The following is a 22,580-nucleotide window of genomic DNA, read 5'->3' on the forward strand; positions in this document are numbered from 1 at the left end:
TATCCACCATTGTTTTTTTTATTTTGAGGGTTTTATTATTGGAAAGGACTATTCAGAAGTCCAATCATCTCTGTGTGAATTCTTGCCATTCAAATATTTTAAGAACATACGTTTTAAACCTGCATAAAATGCATTTTGTAATGAGATGCAATGGAATGCCCAATACAAAAAATAAAATTCCCAAAATGTTCCATAATATACGTCCTTTTGCAACGAAGCTCTTCAGGGGTGAATTTCTCAAAACCAAAGTTGCTTACTACATTAGCTACTTTGTTGTTTTCAATGCATTTTCCCATTGGCAACTACAAAAGTTGCTAACAGGCTAACAACTTCTCTTTTGAGAAACTCACCCCAGATGTTCATCTGATACTATGGACATACACATATAGCACTGATTCTTGAGAAAGTGGCTAAAACAGGTTGTAATGTTGACAGAAAAAAACAAAGTGAATTACAAAATTATATGGTATATCCTCGTAGACTAAGGTCTTGGCTTTTCAGAAATGCACAAGGCCAATCTCCCCATTATGTATTTTTTTTTCAGAAATCAGGCTTTTCTCCGATCATACCTTGTTTTTTGTCAACACCGTCAGACACAATTAAAAGTTATTAAAATTGTATTGATTTGGTTGCATATGTATCTGGAGTTTTTAAGTGATTATGTGTATTTTTTGGTTCACACATACAGTATGCCTTTAAATGTTGAAAATTCACTTTTGTTCTATTTTAATACTGTTTCATGTGTTCTAATTTTAAAATATGTACCGTCATATGATGCTTACTTAACGCCTAAATACAACAAACAATTTTTTGTAATTTCACAAATATTCGTGTAGGCTTAAATTGGCTATTACTTTGATATTTCAACAACTCCTAAGGAAAATTTTGTAAGCACATTCCTTTAAAATGTCCAAAACTCCTTCTTACGGTGGTGACTTAAGAACTGACGGTGGTGACAGTAATCTGAGAGTGGAGAAAGTGGCCTAATTAGTACCTGCATTTAGCAAAATAAATAGCCCTCTCAAGTCAATGGCATCTTGCATAAACACTTTATTTTTGTGTGTGCACAGTATGAGCATGTGTTTTTACTTCATTAGTTAGATTATCTAGGAAGTAAGCCACTGGTTGTTGACAATGTGGTAAAAACAGCTTTTAAGTTGTTCGAATCCAAAATATAGAGGTGTATTATCATAGATGTAGGTCTTGGCTGTGCAGTGAATGCATTGGCCAAGCTCCCCATGTTTAACATTTTTCATAAAATGGGCTCTTTCTTGTTTTGTCAACAGCGGCAGACAGAATTAGAAGTAAAAACACATGTTTACTGTATTAAAGTGAATTACTTTAACAATTCAACATAACTGTAGATACTTATTGTATGCATATTCTTAAAACATGTAAAAAATACGTAAAACATGTGTTTTTTGGTGAACTCCATCAGATGTCACCACCGTCAGGTTTTCTGACAAAAAAACCTCCAAATGCACCTCAGTGGTGGCTAGAGTATCATTTTGGATCACAATTATTACTAACATGCCTAGTAATGTTTCATTAACCAGCACAATTTAGTAAAATATGGAACAACATGATGAGCGGAACAAAATCTGACGGTGGTGACATCTGACGGTGTGAGACAAAAAAACACTCTTTTAAATATTATGCATTGTTTGTTCACATTAGCCATTTCATTTTTGCTCTGTTTCTTGGGTGCTTCATACCTTTTCTGAAAAAAATTATATTTATTAACATTAATGTAATACAATACTATTAAAACCCCCGACGGTGTTGACAGTTTATGGTTGGGACAGTACCAGTGTCCAAACAAATTAACAAATTGAGGACAAAATAATAAACTTACAGGAGCTTCAGTGATGGTGAAGTAGGCAGTAGAGCTAAAGGTTTGAAAGGGGGTCCTCAGTAATGAAAATGACCTTGTGCATACCTGATTTTATTGTCTTTTAGAAAAAATCTGACGGTGGTGACCAATATGCTGGACACATTTTGAGCAATCAGTAAATAATAGTAAATATTGTTTTACATCCACTATGTGCACATCTGTAGAACCACTTTAATATGGTCTTCCACATCATGGTGATATTGTTCAATTCTGTTAGTGATTTTTGTATTTTAAGTCAATTGAAATGATGATGCCAGTCCTTGGGACAGGCGTTTTTACAAGGTGTGGACAGGTTTATAGCCATGAAAAGTAATAAAATTACACTTAAATATTTCAAACAACTGTGTATTCGTGTGACAGACCCCTTGGCCATTACCTGGGTTCATTTTGTTTGTGAAAATTTAGTTGATTTTCAACAGAATTAATATTTTACTGCAGGGACATGTTTTTGCCAAACTTTCAAGAATCAGTAATAGGCTACTACAGCTTTCCAACGGTGTGGCTTTATAAAAAAAATCCTGGCAGGGGATTACTGTAGAGAAACTACTTTGGCTTTGATTTTTTTTGGTGTCCTGCTCTTATAAACACTCATAGATTTGACAATAAAGTTGAAATTGCAGAATAAACGTCGAACATGTGAGTCCATGTAAGCCATGGTTGTCTGAAACAACTTGAGCTTTTCACTTTGTTTTTTTTTCATTTTCTACTTTAACTTTGACTATACGTCACATCTCTGAAAATCCTGCGACCCTGATTGGTCCGGCCACCGGGAATTTGGGTGAATATAGGTGGACTTAAGATCAGAGTGTTGCAGGTTCGAATCCCACTCTTACCTATCTGCCCTACACCCTCATCCATGACTGAAGTGCAAGGCACCTAACACCACATTGCTCCAGGGACTGTAACCAATACCCTGTATCTAAATAACGCTAAGTCGCTTTGGATTAAAAAAAAAGCGTGAGGTAAGTGTAATGAAATGTAATGTAATGCAATGTAATGTAATGTAATGCAATGCAATGAAAATCCATAAAGATCCACAAGTAGCTTGCATAGCTCATCAGAAACACACAGATCTGGTGAGAGGCAGATTGAGTTTGTATTCTAAACTAAAATGCTCAACATTCACCAAAAATATGGTAATTATCTGAGGGGCTATCTTATGCCATGGTTAGGAGTGAGGAGTCGGCGCGCTTAAAATATGATTATGTTTTAACCGTTATCTTCATCAGATTCTGGGAATCAGAAACTTACTGCCCTTTGGTCATACTAGTAAATAGTAGTTCATTATGTAGCAAATGTTCATGAAAAGATCAAATTTGGCAGTAGACAGCTTTGGCAGTTTCAATGAACAGCACAGTAGTTGCATTACCGACTCTGGCCACCATCCTACACAGTGCACCTTTAACATCTTCTAGAGTGCATTTGGTCCCAGAGAGACTTTCTAAGTGTTGAATTAACACTGTCTTTGTACATCACTTAGACATTCTGGATTTGCTATTGAAATGTTTATAGCTTGGTAGAGGTCCCTGTAATATGACCCACATGAGCCGTATCTTTGCCTTCTGTAATTGCTTGTAGTGGCCTAATGCCAACGGATATGCATTGCCAGATACACTCTCTCCCATCCTCTACATCTTCTCTTCCTCTCCCTCTGCCTCTCTCTCCCTCTGCCTCTCTCTCTCCCTCTGCCTGTCTCTCGCGCTCTCTCTCTCTGCGTGTGTGTGCGTGTGTTTGGTGTTGACTTCACGCTGATGCTTTTATGTCCCATACAATATACTGTCTCAGTATATATTGATCAACACATATAATGTCTGTGTACAAACACTGCATGTGTGTTCATATAGCCCATTGGTATTCAAAGTGGGGGCCGCGAGGGGATGCCAAGGGGGCCGCGGCAGGTTGACAGGAAAAATATAGCGAAATAAATAAATAATTTAATGAATTGAATAACTTCAGTAGCCAAAATAAACCAAAAATAATCTAAACAATCCCCAGTGCAATTATTTTCTTCATTACAATGTTTATATGTAGGTGAATTCAGGTAAATTGGGCCATTTTTTTCCCTCTTCGATATGCAAAAAAGTGGCCCAATTAACCTGAATTCACCCTATTATGCTTTCTGTAATATTTCTATGGGTTAGGAATGCACCAACTTCATCAAGTTGTGAAACCGGGTACACTGAAAAAATAGTGTGGCACGGCTCATGTCAGGGGGGCCTTAGCTGGAATCTACCGGTATGTGGGGGGGCCTTGTCATGGTAAAGCTTGGGAACCCCTGCCTACTGTATGTCCACGCTCATCCATTTTGGTATGCAGGACTACAATGCATGTATTAGCGTAATTTCTTTTAGGTTATTTCTAAATTAAATCATGGAAACTTTTCATGCCCAGACAATAGAGCATACATAATTTTTTTTTTTTGTAATCTATCACTTCCCCTTTCCCCTTAGCCGCACAGTCAGATAGAATGAAATATGGATTTCATTACGACACGGTAAATATCAGTATGTGGTCAATTAAACTGCAATCACAGCACAATTACAACATTATTTCTGCCATAGTCATTAGTTTTCTCCACATTGGCATAATGAGGGAATGGAAGTAAAGGCAGACCTACCCCATATAGTCCACCCATTGATGCTATTACTGTGCGGCTTTATATCATTTGCACTGTACATTTTGTTAATTCAATACATGAGGAGTTGAATTTAAAGGAACAGCTCAATTTGTTGGCACTATGCTCGTTTTCCACCTCCCATTGAGTTAAAGGACCAGTTCAGTCAATTTCAATATGCTGTTGTATTGCTCACGCTACCCTTGACTTGTCTGTACAGTACCAGGTGATGCCACATTTTTCGGCTAAGCCCTTTCCGAGATATGAGCTATTCTAATGGGGGCAGCGTTTGTTTACATTTTTTAAAAAATGAACATAGGCCTACTCCAAATATTTTCCCATAAGGTACCGCTGTTTACTAGTTGTCTGCTGATGTTGTATAACCTTTCGGATATTTTTGGGAATAAATAAAAATGTTTTTATGAAATGTAAACAAAGAGCTGCCCCCATTACAATGACCAGGATCTCGGAAAAGGCTGAAGAAGAAGAAGAAGAAGAAAGAAAACCTTAGGTACTGACAAGTCCAGGGTAGTGTGAGAATTACAACTGCATGTTGAAATTGACCGAACTGGTCCTTTAAATAATCGAGTTGCCATGAAGATGCTGATCAGAATGCACAGTAGAAGACATTGCTATTGGCCAGTGTGATATGAAATTAAAAAAGTACTTTATTCTAATCATTACTAGACTATTGAAGCAAGTAATATCGTAGGTCAGGGGTCTCCAGGTATTTTTCTCTATGGCCAAATTATGCAGCACAAATGAGGCTGAAGGCCAAAAAAATGCCTGAATGAATGGCACACAGCTAGCACATACAGTATATGTTTCCATTTGTTCCAAACTCTTGGAGACCATTGTTGCATGTGATTTGCGTGCAATTATAATCCTTATCCCATTTCCAAAATGGCCATCTGCCTCAAAGGGTGTTGTACAAGTCCGTGCAGAACCCACTGGTGGGCCTATTGGCCAGTGCAATATGAAATGAGTAGAAATGAGCTTTATTGTAATCATTACTTTTGAGTGGACAGCAAGCCCTCACATACTAATGTCTCCCTCTGCAAACACAGACTCAAAAGCGCTGACACAACATTTATTCATATTCATCCATCCTTATACTATGTGCATTTATTTGTTCACTCATTCTCTCTCTCGCTCTCTCTCTCTCTCTCTCTTCCTCTCTCCTGCTCTCTCTCTCTCTCGTGCACACACACACACACACACACACACACACACACACACACACACACACACACACACACACACACACACACACACACACACACACACACACACACACACACACACACTAGATGCCTTCTGAGACTATGGGAGACCACAAAGCTATAATCGTGCATCGACAAAATGTGTAGGATATGGAAATAGGGTCACCAGCCGAAAGGATTTTCGCACTCTCACGCATTCAAGCCTACAGCAGGTGCCAATTTGTCTTAGTCAAGCCTCCCGGCCCGCTGCTAATGATTTTAATGCAATGTCTGTGTGTGTGTGTGTGTGTGTGTGTGTGTGTTTGTGCGCAATTGCATGGTTGTTGTTGTTGCTGTGTGTGTGTGTGTGTGTGTGTGTGTGTGTGTGTGTGTGTGTGTGTGTGTGAGAGAGAGAGAGAGAGAGAGAGAGAGAGAGAGAGAGAGAGAGAGAGAGAGAGAGAGAGAGAGAGAGAGAGAGAGAGAGAGAGAGTGTGTGTGTGTGCATGTGTGTACAAATGCATGTGTATGTGTGTGTGCGTATGTGCACATGTGCATGTCTGCACAAGTGTGTGTGTGTGTGTGTGTGTGTGTGTGTGTGTGTGTGTGTGTGTGCATGCTTGTTTGCACAAGCTTATGTGTGTGTGTGTGTGTGCGTGCGTGCTTGCCTGTGTGTGTGAGTGTGCATCGTGCACTTGAACAGATGACGGCCACTACTTCAGCGCTCATACATCAGTGTGACCTGTCGTTGGCGGGTCGGGTGCTGAGGAGGCGATGAACAGTCCGAAACACAACACAACGCAGCACACATGTTTTGGCTTCAAGCAAAACACAAAGCTTTTTGATGAATAAGATAAAACCTGAAGTTGACAGCCGCTTCTCCACCTCTCTCTCTCTCTCTCACACACACACACACACACACACACACACACACACACACACACACACACGCTCTCTTTCTCTCTCTGCTTTCGTCTTTGGTGGTGGATTTCGTTGGATATTATAAGCCTGAGGTTGACAGTCACTTCTCCACCTCTCTCTCTCTCTTGCGCGCTCTCTACCTCTCTCTCACCCTCTCTCCGTCTCTCTCTCTCTCTCTCTCCCTCTCTGTCTCTCTCTCTCTCTCTCTCTCCGTTTCTCTCCACTTTCCTCCTTGGTGGTGGATTTTGTTGGATATTAAATTAAAGGGGCTTTCGGTGACAGACTGAGGTATTGAGGGGCTATGACTCATCGGCCCTCGATTTAATCCGAATGCCTGCCAAGAAAGAAAGAAAGAACGAATGAATGAAAGAAAGCTTCAATTTCCTAACAGCCCGGTGTAGCAAGGACTCCCAAACAGCAGCTTCTGGACCGATTCCAAAAAACCACCTTGAATTTATCCAAAGTAGTAAATCCCAAACAACTGCTTCCTTGACAGTGAAGGCTTCACAGCATGTACTGAGATGCTGCCTTTTGGCATGCGAGGAGACAGAGTGCACCAGGGAGTGTTGAGGGGGAATTTATAATCTTTGATGCACATAGGGGATGCAGACACTTTGGTGTAATGGTTAGGGAGTTGAACTGTAGATCAAGGGGTTGCGGGTTAAATCCCCACCCTTACCACTCCCTTTCTCACTCAATGGCTGAGGTGACCCTTGAGGAAGGCACCTAACCCCACAATGCTCTGGGGACTGTAACCAATGCCCTGTCATAACTGTAAACTGCTTTGGATAAGAGCGTCAGCTATTGTGTAATGTAATGTCATAACATAGTCAGACCAGGGAGATCTTTCGGGGGGGGGGGGGGGGGTGTCTCTGTTAAATATGGACAAAAGACTAAAGAGATATGGAGTAGAATGGCTTGAAGGCACATGGATAAAAGTGGGTATAAGCCACCACCAATTCAGGGTCTTTTCATACAGTCCAGTGAGTGGGTGAAAGTGTTTTTCCGCACCGGAAAATAGTTCCCAAACCAAAATGGCCAATTCAAGCCATTTGTGTTGATTTGCACCGTCATTTGCACTCAATGTGAATGTACAGTACACAGAAAGTAATTGTGGAAAAAAATCCAGTAAATTAAATTCACTTTGGCCGAACTCTTTCAATGACGATGACTGACTGCAACTGTTATAAACCAAGCTATGGTCAGGGCTGAAATTCGGTTTTCAGTACATTGTATTGGATGGGGGACCTTTCAGATGACTTTGTCCTGGGCCCAGCAAAAGCTGTCAGCCCTGAGTACATCTCCTAATAAAAGTGATCTGCAGGTTGTGAAAGCCACAGGATTCTACATCAGCTAAGAATTCAAATACGAACCTAAGAAAGAAACCCTGTTTTCTGGAATACTCCTAACCAATTAACCAACCAACCAACCAATCTCAACAAGTGTATTGAAGGTAAAATGTGAGTTTCTCAGCATTATGGCAAGCCATATTTTTTCTTCTGCCAGGGGAAGATAGACACGGTTGTCAGACCAGGATGATAATGAGGAAAGGGGGTCTGGCAGATATGGACAAGATGAGAAATTCGAGAACTGGAGCAGGGGTGCATTTCTCGACAACATTGTTGCTAACCAAGTTAGCAACTTACTTGGCTGCGATACAATTTCCCATTGGAAACCTAGTAAGTTGCTAACTGGTCAGCAAAGATGCTTTCGAGAAACGGGGTCACAATAGCTAGAAGGCAGTAAACAGACAAACCCACTGTCTTGCTCTGGCTTTCAAGACACATGTACAGAGTGACGTTAATAACCACAGCACAGCAGGCAGGGAAGGGTGTGGTAGACCAGTTTGCTAGCCATGTCACAGGAGGGCTTTGTTAACCGCAGTGCTTGTGGCTGTTTCACAGCAAGTGCAAAATGGGGTTACGTGTCGCTATTCCGACATGTCGCTATTCCGACGTTAATGTCTATTGTCGGAATACCGACACGTTTTTCACCGTCCGCCGCTATTCCTACATGCTAGGGCTGGGCGATTCACCCTGAAAAAAAAATCTAGATTTTTTCATTACCAAACTCGATTCACGATTCACGATTCGATTCAATACCCCCCCCCCCCCCCCCCCAAAAAAAACAAACTTGTTGAGCTCTCTAGGCCCCAACGTGGTGCATGTGTGTGTGTGTGTGTGAGAGAGAGAGAGAGAGAGATTGATTGACAGAGAGATTGAGAAGTAGGCTCTGTTTGTGTGGCGGTGCCTCTGGTGTGTGTGAGTGAAGCCTACTCGGACTGGACCAGTTTATATGGACATGGGGTAGCCTATAGCAGGGGTTTTCAAAGTGGGGCCTGGGGACGCCTGGGGGGGCGTGAGAGGATGCCAGGGGGGTCGTGGCAGATTGGCAGGGAAAATATAGCAAAATTAATTGAATGGCCTAAGTAGCCAAAATAAACCAAAAATAGGCTTAAATCCCAAAGGAATATTTTTTTCTTTACAATATTTATGTATTGTGCTTTCTGTAGTAGCCTACCTGAACGGTCTTAGGAATACACAAACTTTATCAAGGTGTGAGACTGGGTGCAAAGAAAAAAATTGTGTGGCACGTCCCATGTCAGGGGGGGCTTGGCTGTATCTACCTGTATGTGGAGGGCTCATAGTAAAGTTTGGGAACTCCAGGCCAAAATAGCCTGATGTAATTTATCTCAGAACATTGCTAATACATTGAAACATCTCAGAGAAAGAACAAAAAATGTGAGGGGTAAACCCTCAGGCACTGTTGAGATTTGTCGTCACGTGCCATCCATCCACACAATATATTAATGATGCATTATAGTACAGATGTATGGAGGCTATTGTCCCAGATGAACAAATTTAGCAATTGTCTGCTGGTTTCCCATCAGAGCCCATACTAATGCGTCTGAATACATGTCGATGCATCTGAACACTGCTGCGTTAACACAGCGAAAACATTTTGGAGCAACACACTAAAACAATGCTTACTTCAAGACGGTAACGTTTGCAAGCCTGAGTAGATTAGATATCGCGTTTCATGCATTTAATCAGACATCAGCGCATTCGCACGGGATTAGAACTAGTTTTACAGCTGGTAATCTCTCCAGACTCCAACAGGTGGTAAAACTCTCGGCGAAGTTTACCGATATCGCCGCTATCTTTACTGACATGGCGCTTTCAGACGCGGTTACTTTACCACAAGTCTCCTAACTAGTCCCGTCCGAGTAGGGCTTTAGAGTCTAGACACATTTTTCATATTTGTGAATGTTAGAAGCATGTTTTAGTAAAAGTTGGGAACCTATGTACTTCACATAATTTAAGTGTGCTGAATTCAACTAGACTGGTTCCCAAGCTGGAATTTGCGGTTTTGACAGTTAAATTTGAAAAACAAAATGGCTGCCAAAATGCGCTATTTTTGACAGAGCATTTTTACCAAGTATTGCTGTACTTGGAAATAAATGCTCTTTTCTAACATTTTGTGTCCCAATAATGTTTCTTGATGAATGTATCTACTATAGAGGATTTAAAAAAGTATAAAATAGCTTCTAGAATGCTAATAATGCTAATATTGTAGGTGTTAGCCTAAACGTTTCAAATATTAAGCTTTTCTAATAAGATATTTGTAGCCTATGTGTGTTTATATGGTTAAGAAAATTGATATAAGTATTTCAGAAATACTTAGCATAATTTGCAGTATTTAGTGTTTCCAAAAAATCACTTAAAGTTGCTATTAGCTCTCTGAAAACTGTCCAGAAATCGCTAGATGACACCATAACACAAGTTATTTTGTGTCATTTTGAAAAATGTTCAGACATATTTTATAAGATACTATTGCATACATTTGAGATGGTCTATACGTGCTACTCAGCCTGATTGTTAGTGGCCAGACATCTCTTGAAGATGATGGAATTGGTAGCAAGGAAAACTTGCTCAAAGTACAGTTCTGAATGAGGCTTAAGTCCTTGTTTATTGTGTCAGTGATGGCAAAGAATGGACTCCGAAACATGTCGGTCTTGCTTGTACTCTTCATCAAGCTATTGGGTAAAAGACCTAATACGACAATTCAACCTGGCAGGTCATTGTCTGAGCTACAACCAGGTCCTCCAAGTCCAGATCCTCCTTAGCTGAGAGCACTGTAAAAACACTGAACCAAGAGAGTGGTGCCATTATTCCAACAAACATTGCGGCAGATAAATTCATCCACTACACATGTGATAACATTGACATCCTGGATGAAACACTTGATGGGAAGAATACTTCCCATGCAACACAAATGGCAGCATGGCAGAGAGGCCAACCAATTGATGATTCTGTTAAAGATATGAGGTGTCCACTAGACATAGGCCCTACATTAAATGTGCCAAATGCCCTGATGGAACTACATCCTCTCAGGATTACTCCTAGGACATTCAAACCAACTTTTTCAGCACCCATTGCTGAATCATGCTTTGGAAAATCTGGAGAGGAGCTTAAGTATACTAAACAAGCAAAGGCCACGGACCTAGCTTTCTTCTTGCACTGTCAAACCTTAGACATGAAGACTTCTTGGTCAGTGTTCAATCAGTCACTGTCATCAAAGGAATAGTCCTACTATACGCTACTGCACACGTTTTGCACACATTTTGATACTTTGAATACAAATGCATTTTCATATCTTCACATTTTTGACAGGAACATACAAGTTTAGCCAGATTCTGATCAGGCTATGAAGTGGGTAAATGTCACAGGCAATAAAAGAGCATCATTGCGATCACCGAGACAGCCTCAGCTTTGTGTAGGTGGACACTCTCTTTTAACCTCAGATCACACATTGCAGATCAAACATATGGAATGTACAGTGTCCTCCATGGCAGCAAGAAACTTCACAATGACGGAACCTACTCACCGCAGATTTGAAACAATACGGAGTAAAAGTTCTTTACATACATTTGTGCGTACCCAGTTCCTTGGACTCACGTCTCCTGACTGAGGTCACGAGTACCCTGAACGACACGAGTTACGAGAGCTTGACTAGTTCTAGCCTGCTCTGTCTCTTTGTTCTCTTGACTACGGTCGACTACTGGCAACACATTTCAGTGGAGTCAGACTCTGACTCCCCCCTGGAAAAGTGCTTCGATCTCCCGCCTAAAGGGCCGTACACACACGTCGCTGCTATTTACTCGCTACTTGCTCACTCGCCTACTTGCCACTCGCTCTAGGTGATTTTTGTTTACTGGTTGTCATGGTTCCCGCTGTCCGCGCCAATAACGTCCGTACGAAACAAAATGTAGGCCTACGCTGTTTAACGTTGATCGTGTGCTGTGCACAACCATGCATATGAGCCTTTGATGGTCTACACTGTATGTATTTTCCTCAACAGTTTTAACCAAAGTGTGATGGCGTGCAGAAGTTGGGTGGTCAGAACACCACAGGGGCAACGTCACCTGTCAATAATCTGTATTCTGCATTCCAATTGGTTACTCGCTTAACTCGCGTCCCTCGAAGATAAACCCGCCCACATCGCATCGCTTGTACTCTCCTCGCCTACTCGCCAGCGAGACTCGCTGGAACACGTAGACATTCTATTGACTTCATCCGCTGAGCGAGTAACTAGCAGCGACGTGTGTACGGCCCTTAAGGTGGACGACTTTTTATCCCAACTCCCTGCCACCACAGAGAATCTCATACAGCAGGGACTGACCACCACCCTAGTGGCTGATGTGGCTTCCCCAGCTCAAGCAGCTGCCTCGGAGCCCCTTGGCCATCACCGCAGGCCATTACACTTGGCACAAAAGCGCACCCCGTCACCATTCATGGCGCGCTTGTAGACTCCAAAAGTCCTGTATAATACACCACGAGCGCCTTCGTCTGACGCCTCCCTTTTTCCCCTCCTGCAAGGAGGTGAGATTTCTCAGGGTTTGTCCAACCTTAACCCACGGGGCTCAGGGGCCTCAGCTGAGAGCGTAGGGGCTTCAGCCCCTCCTGCTACTTTCCTATCTCCTGCAGGTTCGAGTCTGGCACCGGACCAGGAGGACATCCCCCAGCCCAGGGGCCACCTGCCCCTATGAGTCTGGCAAGGGAACGTTTGAACCTAACCGGTTTTCTGGATAACGTCATCAGGACAATTCAAGGGGCCAGGGCCCAATCTACTGGGACACTGTATAACCTGAAGTGGTCTGTCTTCGAACGCTACTGTGACCAACGCGACAAGACAACTTCTCAGTGTTCAGTACCGATGGTGTTGTCCTTTCTACAAGACTTATTGGGGGGAGACAATGCTTTACCATTTAAGTCTACTTTGCAGCGATTTCATTGTGCCATGTAGAATTCCGTTCCAACACTCTGAGTGCCCATCCACTAGATACTTACGCCCCGTGCTACGTCACCTGGGATATCTCTCTAGTACTGGAAGCTATGTGTGGGGCCCCTTTCGAGGCCCTCCAAGAGGGGTCTCTCCAAACTGCTTTTGCACACCACCTTTCAGATCCGTGGAAGAGAGGGGACAACACAACTTGTGCCCTGTGCACGCTTTACGCATGTACATGAACAGGACTCACTCTTTTAGGAACACTGAGCAGCTGTTTGTGTGCTTCATCAAGCCATCTACAGGGCTCACAGTTTTAAAATAGAGGTCTCCAAATGGTTGGTTCAAACCATTGCCCTGGCATATGAGTCCAAGGGTCGCCAACCCCCGGCTCAGATTAGGGCTCACTTTAGCAGTGCGGTCTCTACATCTTGTCCTCTTGTCAAGGGTGCAGCAGTTTCAGACGTGTGCAGAGCGGCTGGTTGGGCCAACCCCACCACCTTTGTCCGGTTCTACCGGCTAGATGTGACCACATTGCCACAGGAACATAGGGTTCTGGGCACGACCACTGATTGTCTGTAGGGTGATAGGAACGCTATCCTTACAGGAGGCTCTGCCTAGTTTGGACCAGCAATCGGGAGTGAATGTAACTCTCCCATAGATATGCGAACGATTCGACTGAAAGAGAACATTAAGACATGAATATGTCCCCGGTTCTCTGAAGGAGATGAGTGAGCCATCTCTCAAGACACCCTCGTTGCCGACAGCCGAAGAGAGGTTTGGCATCAAAGTGGCTTATTTTTGGGTTTGAGAAAGTGGACATCCCGCCCACGACGCAGTTGATTGGACCTTTGGCGTGATTGCAAAGGTCTTCAGCTAATCGTACAGCTGAGAGTGTGCTCCCATAGAGATGACTCACTCATCTCCTTCAAAGAACCGGGGACATATTCATGTTCCAATATTTAGTTTTTTAGATAATACTATCTTCTTTCTCTCTCTTTTTCTTTCCAAATCTTATTGAATGACAATTGTGTATGATAATGTGCTTTACGGAGGCTATTGCTATTGAATGCCAGTTTACGAGGATATCACATTATAAAAAGGCATAATTATAGTCATTTTTATCTTTTTGCCATGACATTTTGCCTTTGTGTAAGTGTAGGAATACATCTTAAATGCTAATATGTGAGCATTGCACATTTATTTCCATGGAGAAGTGATACTTTCTAACGTATTCTGCCCAAAATCAAGAATTTCGGCGGCCATTTTGTTTTTTGCCCATTTCATGGTCAAAAACTCAAAATTCAGCTTGGGAACCAGGCTAGCTGAATTCAGGGTACTCTAATTGTCTTAGAAAACTAGGTTCCCAACTTTTACTAAAAAATGCTTCTAACACCCTTATAAAGGACCTTTTTCTGGAAATGCTTCTAGTCTATTAGAGAGAGGAGGAGACAGAGCGTGCGAGAGTGCTCCGGTTGCTTGGGTGTGTGTGTGTGTGTGTGTGTGTGTGTGTGTGTGTGTGTGTGTGTGTGTGAGAGAGAGAGCGAGAGAGGGAGGGAGAGAGATTCCTTTCAACTCACATATGTTGGTTAAGATCATACAGGCGAGGAAGCAGCGCATCCAAAACTTTAAGCATATGTTGAAAACCTCTCTTCTCTGCCGAATAAATTGGAAGCATATCGTAGTAGGTAGTTCTAGGCTAATTGCATCCGTGATTGCTTTCCACCTTGCGCCACTCTTGTGGTAGGGGTAGAGTAGTTTGTTTAGCATTTTCTCCGCGAGATGTTTTCGTTTCAAATATTGAACCATGCCTGTAGTCCGGCTGCTACGACGTACAGCTTACGTTATGACAACACTGTCATTCACAATTTACAAAGTGGTAGGTTGTTTAATTCATCATTGGTAAAACGATAGGAGGTAGTGTCACCTTTTTTGAACAGGAGCCCGTATTCCTAACCCGTTTCACTATATTTCTGTCAAACCATTTCACTCACCACGTTTGTTTGTGCATGTGATGGGGGAGGAGACACAGAGAATGCACAAGGTAGGCTAGACCTACGTCTTCGCCAAGTGGCGAATGCAATGCGCTGTGCGCTTGGATACATAAACTGACAGATGATTTTAAAAAAATCGCATAACGCGATTTCTCAAAAAACAAATCGATTTGACGTTCAAACTCGATTTTAAAATCACATCGATTTTTTGCCCAGGCCTACTACATGCCGCTATTCCGACATCCCTAACCTTAACCCTAACCCTAACCCTAACCCTAACCCTGGGGATGAAAAGTGTCGGAATAGCGGCATGTCGGAATAGCGCTATGTCGGAATAGCGATTGCCCCCCGCAAAATGGACAGTGGTAGCCGGCCTGTGCACCTCTCCACACATCTTTGGCTTTAAGGTGGATTGAACAGTGTACTTTTAGAAGTTGAGATTAAGCATATTAAGATAAAGAATACTTCTATGTGCTTGGTGACTACTTTGTTGAGCATGTAACGTAACATGATGACATTTTGTCTCAAGGTTTTGACAACCACTGCCAGTGTTGGGAGTAAAACATTGCAAAAGTAGTTCATTACTGCAATGCAGTACCTTTTGCTGTAATGCAGTAGTGTTGTAAGGCATTCAACTCACAAAATATGTTTTTGAACAATTGCCTTTTTATTTTTTCTGTAGTCTTTCTTTCCCTCACCCAACTATTTACCTGTGCTATGTGGGCATTTTATGTGTGTGTATTTATGACAGCTACTTGACACATGGGGATCAATAAAGTTACTCTACTCTACTATTACCCTACTCTATTTTCATTTTATTACATTTTTTTTTACTGTAACCTGTTTTTAATGGTGTTCAGTGTAGTGGGTCAGAGAAAAGCTCTACCTGTGCCCGCTACTTATTAGTCTGCATGCCAGACCCGGCCGTAGAACCAAGTCGTTGGACGGGCATTTGATGGAGTATGGGGGGGCACCTTGGCGGGGGGTATGGGGGTCCTCCCCCGGAAAATGTTGTATTGCTTATGTAACGGGTTCAGCTGTCAACAAGTAAGGCGAGCGTTGTCCCTTGCCAGCTCCCGTATTGTCATGACGTCACAGACTCAGCTAGCTGCTGAGTGGCTTCGCAGCAAGTGGCGTCTAGGTTAATTTTTATAAAAAGAGCCGAACGCAGTAGGGTCGCTGGAGCTCTCCCGGCGTTGGGGTTGTGGTGTTGCTGTATGCAGTGCTCGGATATCCGGTGATGCCCAGCTTACCGTATCCATGTCAATGTGGAGGTATGTGTGCTTGCTTGTAAAATGTAAATAGTCATGTGTGTTTCCAAATCCACCGGATGATGTATTCATAGGCTACTCTGTTAATCATAGGTGAGCCAGGGATCCTCCCCAGGTGCTCGGGTTGTCGCTACCCCAACTTGTAGCATTCTGTCCTGTTTGAGGTAGCCTACGTGTATACCGGTGTATTGTACATATTATGATTGTGTATTTAATTACTACCTGTCACTCATCAATGTTTACCTGACTCCTCAGATGTGCTATCGAGGGTCGGTGGTACAATTGTTCACTGCTGTTTTGCCCTTAGATTTTAAGTGTTACCTCTGTTATTTGTTTTGTTTGATTTCGCTCCGGTTGCCTCTCCCTCCCCCTCTCCCCCCCTCTCTACGGGCTTGGCTATATAGCCTAGGCTAGTATCACTGTTGTTTGTCAACTACAGTTGATCCGATCTGTTAGTATATCTTTCTTCAGGGTAGGTTCCCGTGTCCAGTATGCATTAGTATTAGTGGTGAGGTGCACCCACTGTTTGAATCACTTGCTTGGCGTGTAAAGTTTTACTGATTGAATCACTTGCTTGCAGTGCAAAGACTTATTGATTGAATCACTTGCTTGGCGTGGTACGCCTATGCGCATGTGCGTGTAAACATAGGCATCTTTAATTCAGACACGGTTTAACTGCCCTTACAGTTTGGTGGTGTGATAAGTTAATTTCATGTAGCCATCTCGGTTCTGAACTCCCTATCCTGCTCAACTTGTGCCCTTTTTAGATGCGTCCAGCATCTCTATAACAGGGTCTGTCTGTCTGTCCGTCCGTCTGAAACGCTTTCATTAAATTGTTGTCCGTCTGAAACGCTTTCATTCAATTGTTGTCCGTCTGAAACGCTTTCTTTAAATTGTTCCTTCCTGTGGCCACAAGGCGGCAGACTTGCCATTTTGGACCAAAGCGAATGCGTGCAACGTGCAAGCATAGCCTTTCTATACTAAACCGGATGCTAACGTTGGCGAAAAGTAGCCTAGCCACAGGCTAACTGACAAACGTGAGGCCAACAACTCAGCCGATCGTGATGTACGCCACAAATAGACCAATCGACCTCATATTTAGACACTACAATGTTGATTTCTGCCTTCGATTTTCATCAGTTAAGAAATCTAGCGTCGGATTAACACATTATTAAGGTAGTAAAGCGAGTTGCCGCCATGTTTGTTTTCCAGAATCACCCGGGTAGAGAGCTCACGTGCAGCATTCTGGGTAATTGAGTTTCACAAAATGCGTGTTTTTAAAAAAAAAAAATGCAGTGAGTTTAAAAAATCAAACCAACTGCCATTTGGAAGGGCAATGGTGCTTTTCGTTGCGCTCAGAGAGAGTACAGGAGAGAACGCGTCTTTCAGTCGTGTGCATTTGATAAACTCTGGCACGGAAGTTCACTGCTTTGTGCCTTGACGGTGAAGCTGGTATTGAAAAAAAGTCCATAATTCACCTATAGGGTCAACCCATAAGCGCATGATTCACCCAAACGGTTTTATTTATTTATTATTTGTCGATGTTTAGATTCTTTCCCACATGCACATAATGCTGAAATGGCGTGACACTAAAGGTTGTTAGGCCTAATAAATGTCTGGTAATTTGTAATGTAGCCTACTTCATCTAGGCTATGTGAAATTTCAAATCATAGCCTATGGTTCTTTTCCAAATCCAAGAATGATGATAAGCTTATTATACCCTAAACTGCAAAAAATAAAGCCATGTCTCGCCATTTTGCTGCCTTGCTGCCTGCCACAATATTTGGAGTGTCCATGATGACCAATAAACAAAAAGTACATCCTCGGGGGGCGTTGACAGGCTAGGAGGAGGCCAGGGGGGCGTTTGGGGGGAAAAATGGCATAGTTGGAACTGGCATAGAGGGACGCATCTGTTGTCCGCCTGTCGGCCTTGTTATTTTAGGCGGTGCAGGAGTTTTTAATGTATGTTTATTTCCTCATTTTAAATGTATTAATAAAGAAATATTTTATTTTTGAACTGGAGGTACACGTCTCTGTCTACGTCTATCCGAACCTGTTGTGCCTTGGTATCATTGGAGTCAAGGTTTACTCTGGGTGGCGAAATTCCCCCAGTGGCGTAGTCGTGCAATTACAATTATCAATATTGATGATTCATTAAATAGGAAAATTAACATCCAAACTTCCACTTTGCTACATTTGGCCTATAGTCGGCAGAGATAGCGTACAGAGACGTGTTTTCTGGTTTGGGTTAGGCTTTTGTTTTTTTCATTGGTTCAGTTGATTGAAGGGTATAGAAGGGCAAAACAGCAGTGGGCACGCGGCGTGGGACTCGAATCTCCACCACGACCCCGTTGGGTCTTGGGTTGCCGTGAGTGGGCGAATTGCGGCCTGTGGCTGTCCCCGTCCAAGATGGAGGAAGAACGTGAGGGACTGTTGGAGCTGAAGGACATGGCAAGGCGGCAGGGGGAACAGATCCATCTCCTGTCGCAGTGGGTGGAGCTGCTGCAGCGGCCTCAAGCAGGGTCGCCTGGGAGCCCCAGGGTGTGTTGGCGATGCCGACAGCCCGGCCACCTGGCCCGGAACTGTGACGGGCAGCGGGTCCCTGCTCCACCGCAGCCCTCGCCGGCAGCCCAACCGGGCCGTAATGGGAGGCCCTCCCCTCGTCGGCCAACAGGAGGTCCGCCGTCCCCTGGACTGAGTAGTGGCCGTGCCAGCGGAGCGCTGCCAGGCCCAAGGGACATGTCCATGCCTTCCGTACCTCCAACCTCCGCCCTCTTGCACTATGTGTGTGTATATATGTGTGTGTGTATGATGATGTTGTTCAATTTGCTGGTTGGATGGTAGCGCGCGCGCACGCGCGTTCGTGTGGGTGTGTGCATGTGTGCGCTTGTGACCGTATACCTGTCTGCCTGTAGGTGCGCGACTCCCCGTGCGCACCTGGAGGAGCATACCTGCCTGACTGTGAGTGACAGTGCATGGGTGTGACTGTCTGATGCATGTGCGGGTGTGCCTGCTTGCCTGTGTTCATACTGTGACCTGAGTCTTAAGTGGAAAGGTAGCTCATCGTCGGGGCGACGATGCAAAAAGCTGGGAGAAAATGTAACGGGTTCAGCTGTCAACAAGTAAGGCGAGCGTTGTCCCTTGCCAGCTCCCGTATTGTCATGACGTCACAGACTCAGCTAGCTGCTGAGTGGCTTCGCAGCAAGTGGCGTCTAGGTTAATTTTTATAAAAAGAGCCGAACGCAGTAGGGTCGCTGGAGCTCTCCCGGCGTTGGGGTTGTGGTGTTGCTGTATGCAGTGCTCGGATATCCGGTGATGCCCAGCTTACCGTATCCATGTCAATGTGGAGGTATGTGTGCTTGCTTGTAAAATGTAAATAGTCATGTGTGTTTCCAAATCCACCGGATGATGTATTCACTAGGCTATTCTGTTAATCATAGGAAAGCCAGGGATCCTCCCCAGGTGCTCGGGTTGTCGCTACCCCAACTTGTAGCATTCTGTCCTGTTTGAGGTACGTGTATACCGGTGTATTGTAAATATTATGATTGTGTATTTAATGACTACCTGTCACTCACCAATGTTTACCTGACTCCTCAGATGTGCTATCGAGGGTCGGTGGTACAACTGTTCACTGCTGTTTTGCCCTTCGATTTTAAGTGTTGCCTTTCTGTTACTTTTGTTTTGTTTGATTTCCCTCCGGTTGCCTCTCCATCCCCCTCCCCCCCCCCTCACTCCTGGCTTGGCTATATAGGTTAGTATCACTGTTGTTTGTCAACCACAGTTGATCCGATCTGTTAGTATAACCTTTCTTCAGGGCAGGTTCCCGTGTCCAGTATGCATTAGTATTAGTGGTGAGGTGCACCCACTGTTTGAATCACTTGCTTGGCGTGTAAAGTTTTACCGATTGAATCACTTGCTTGCAGTGCAAAGACTTATTGATTGAATCACTTGCTTGGTGTGGTATATGCCTATGCGCATGTGCGTGTAAACATAGGCATCTTTAATTCAGACACGGTTTAACTGCCCTTACAGTTTGGTGGTGTGATATGTTAATTTCATGTAGCCATCTCGGATCTGAACTCCCTATCCTGCTCAACTTGTGCCCTTTTTATTTTAGGCGGTGCAGGAGTTTTTAATGTATGTTTATTTCCTCATTTTAAATGTATTAATAAAGAAATATTTTATTTTTGAACTGGAGGTACACGTCTCTGTCTACGTCTATCCGAACCTGTTGTGCCTTGGTATCATTGGAGTCAAGGTTTACTCTGGGTGGCGAAATTCCCCCAGTGGCGTAGTCGTGCAATTACAATTATCAATATTGATGATTCATTAAATAGGAAAATGAACATCTAAAGTTCCACTTGGTTACACTTAGATGCAATTTCCTGCATTGTAACCAAATTGTGGGCTTAGTTTCAGCTCTATATAGAACAGTACTTTTTTTTCTAATTACGGGACAATCCCATTATTTCAAGGGATCACTGTTCACTTATTATGTCTACTGACAATGTGTAAATAGTGTAGCCTATTCATTTATTTTTGTATTAGGGCTATGGTGGTACATGCCATTTTATCTTGTACTTTATATTTACTGTATTCAGAAAAAAAATACTCATTTGTTTCATATTAATGACCATATTAGCATGTTTAGGTGATAGGCCGGGGGGGGGGGGACATGGGGGGGTTGGTGGCACAGCAGCTTGGCTGGGGGGACAATGCCCCCCCCCCGTGACGCCGGCCCTGCTGCATGCTGCTGAAATACCTACTAGGTGAAAGAGTCATTATATTACATTACATTTCACTTAGCAGACACTTTCATGTATTCAAAGCGACTTACAGTTTCTCAGTTTTTCAGTGTATTGGTTACATTCCCTGGAGCAATGTGGGGTTAGGTTAGCCTGGGAACTCCCATACTGCCTTTAGTTCTACACAATCTTTTCAATCTCACTTATGATTAGGTCTGGTGTTAACCAGGCAAGGGTTATGTGCCTTGCTCAAGGTCACTTCAGCCATGGTTGGAGATATAGGGAGAGGTCAGGGGAGATTCGAACCTGCAACCCCTAGATTGAAAGACCAACTCTTCAACCACTAGGCCACGGCTGCTTATGAGTCGTGACTCATAAGTTTAATTTACACTGTAAATTGCCAGATCCACATTTAATTATTTTGGCAAGAGTGACTTATGTAATGCAAATGTAGTGTAATAACTTGCATTTTAAATACAGAAATATTGCAATGTAAGGAATTACTTTGTAAAGACAATAACATGTCATCAGTAATGCATTACAGGTTTTGAGTAACTTGCCCAACACTAACCAAAGCATATCTCCTGCACAACAATATAAGACACCAGCCTCTCAAAGTAGGATAATACAGTATCTTCTCCGTGCGTCATCGGTGCAAACGCAAGTTGCAGCACGTGGACAGCTCCGGAGACACAGTTGAAGGTGTACGCTCGCACGTGGACAGCTCCCCACAAGAGTAACGTGGTGTCGGAATGGCGGTATGAAGTGGGGAGGTATGTCAGAATGGGGGTATGTCAGAATGGCGATTGCCCCCCCCATTTGGTTAGCAAAATCCGAGAGATTTTTGAGGCAGCGACAGGTCATTACAGCTAGGCCTATGTGAGGCAAACTTCTGCTAGAATCATGGTCGGTAGTACTTTTGTGTGCATACTATGTATGTAGGCTATTTACCCACTGGATGTACGGTAACTCCCGTGGGATTATGCAAACAACAGGTCCTGTGGTCGGTGCTAGGTGCCGTACAATAGTGCAATGGGGAGCAGACAGGATGCATTATGGGTAGTGCAATGGCGAGCAGACAGGATGCATTATGGGCTCCTCTTTACTGAAGACCTGAATGCACGGCAGTGATTTATGCCACTGTGCTAACCTGCGTCTATGCTAATAGGGGTCTATTCAGCACAGTTCTTTCAGTGTACACAGCCATGGCAGAGCAAAGCCAGGGCAATTTGTTGGAGTGATCGTGCACATGTGCACACACACATACTGTACGTACTTACACACACACACACACACAGAACAGTACATCAGTTGGCCTGCATGATGCTTCCCACGCACTTACGCACACAAACGGCACATCCACATACTCACACACCCACTCATGCACACAAACACTCACACACGCGCGCACGCACACACGCGCACACACACACGCACGCACACACACACATCCACACACACATCCCCTGAGCTCTGTGATGTTTGTGTGTGATGTCTAGCCATTACAATACATCAGTCGACCTGCATGCTGCTTCATTCACTTGCAAATATGACTCCATGCAAATGAACACACACCAACTGAGCTGTAGTGAGATCGGCCAGTAGATATGAAAACTCTTTATTATTAAAGTGTACAGTAGTTGTCGTATTTGGAGTA

The 22,580-nt window shown here is 43.5% G+C and overlaps 1 protein-coding gene across 1 annotated transcript in view; it reads left to right on the top strand.

Annotated features, from left to right (window-relative positions):
• Positions 1 to 18,587: 18,587 nt before the first annotated feature.
• The window catches only part of pld5 (phospholipase D family member 5), an 84,620-nt gene continuing 80,627 nt past the window's right edge, over positions 18,588 to 22,580 (top strand). Inside the window, exons 1-2 of the mRNA XM_063208898.1 lie at positions 18,588 to 18,932; positions 19,094 to 19,139. Of these exons, the coding sequence (XP_063064968.1) occupies positions 18,588 to 18,932; positions 19,094 to 19,139 (391 nt within the window). The remainder of the gene's footprint in view (positions 18,933 to 19,093; positions 19,140 to 22,580) is intronic.

Source organism: Engraulis encrasicolus, chromosome 1, assembly GCF_034702125.1.
Source record: "Engraulis encrasicolus isolate BLACKSEA-1 chromosome 1, IST_EnEncr_1.0, whole genome shotgun sequence".
NCBI classification, from domain to species: domain Eukaryota; kingdom Metazoa; phylum Chordata; class Actinopteri; order Clupeiformes; family Engraulidae; genus Engraulis; species Engraulis encrasicolus.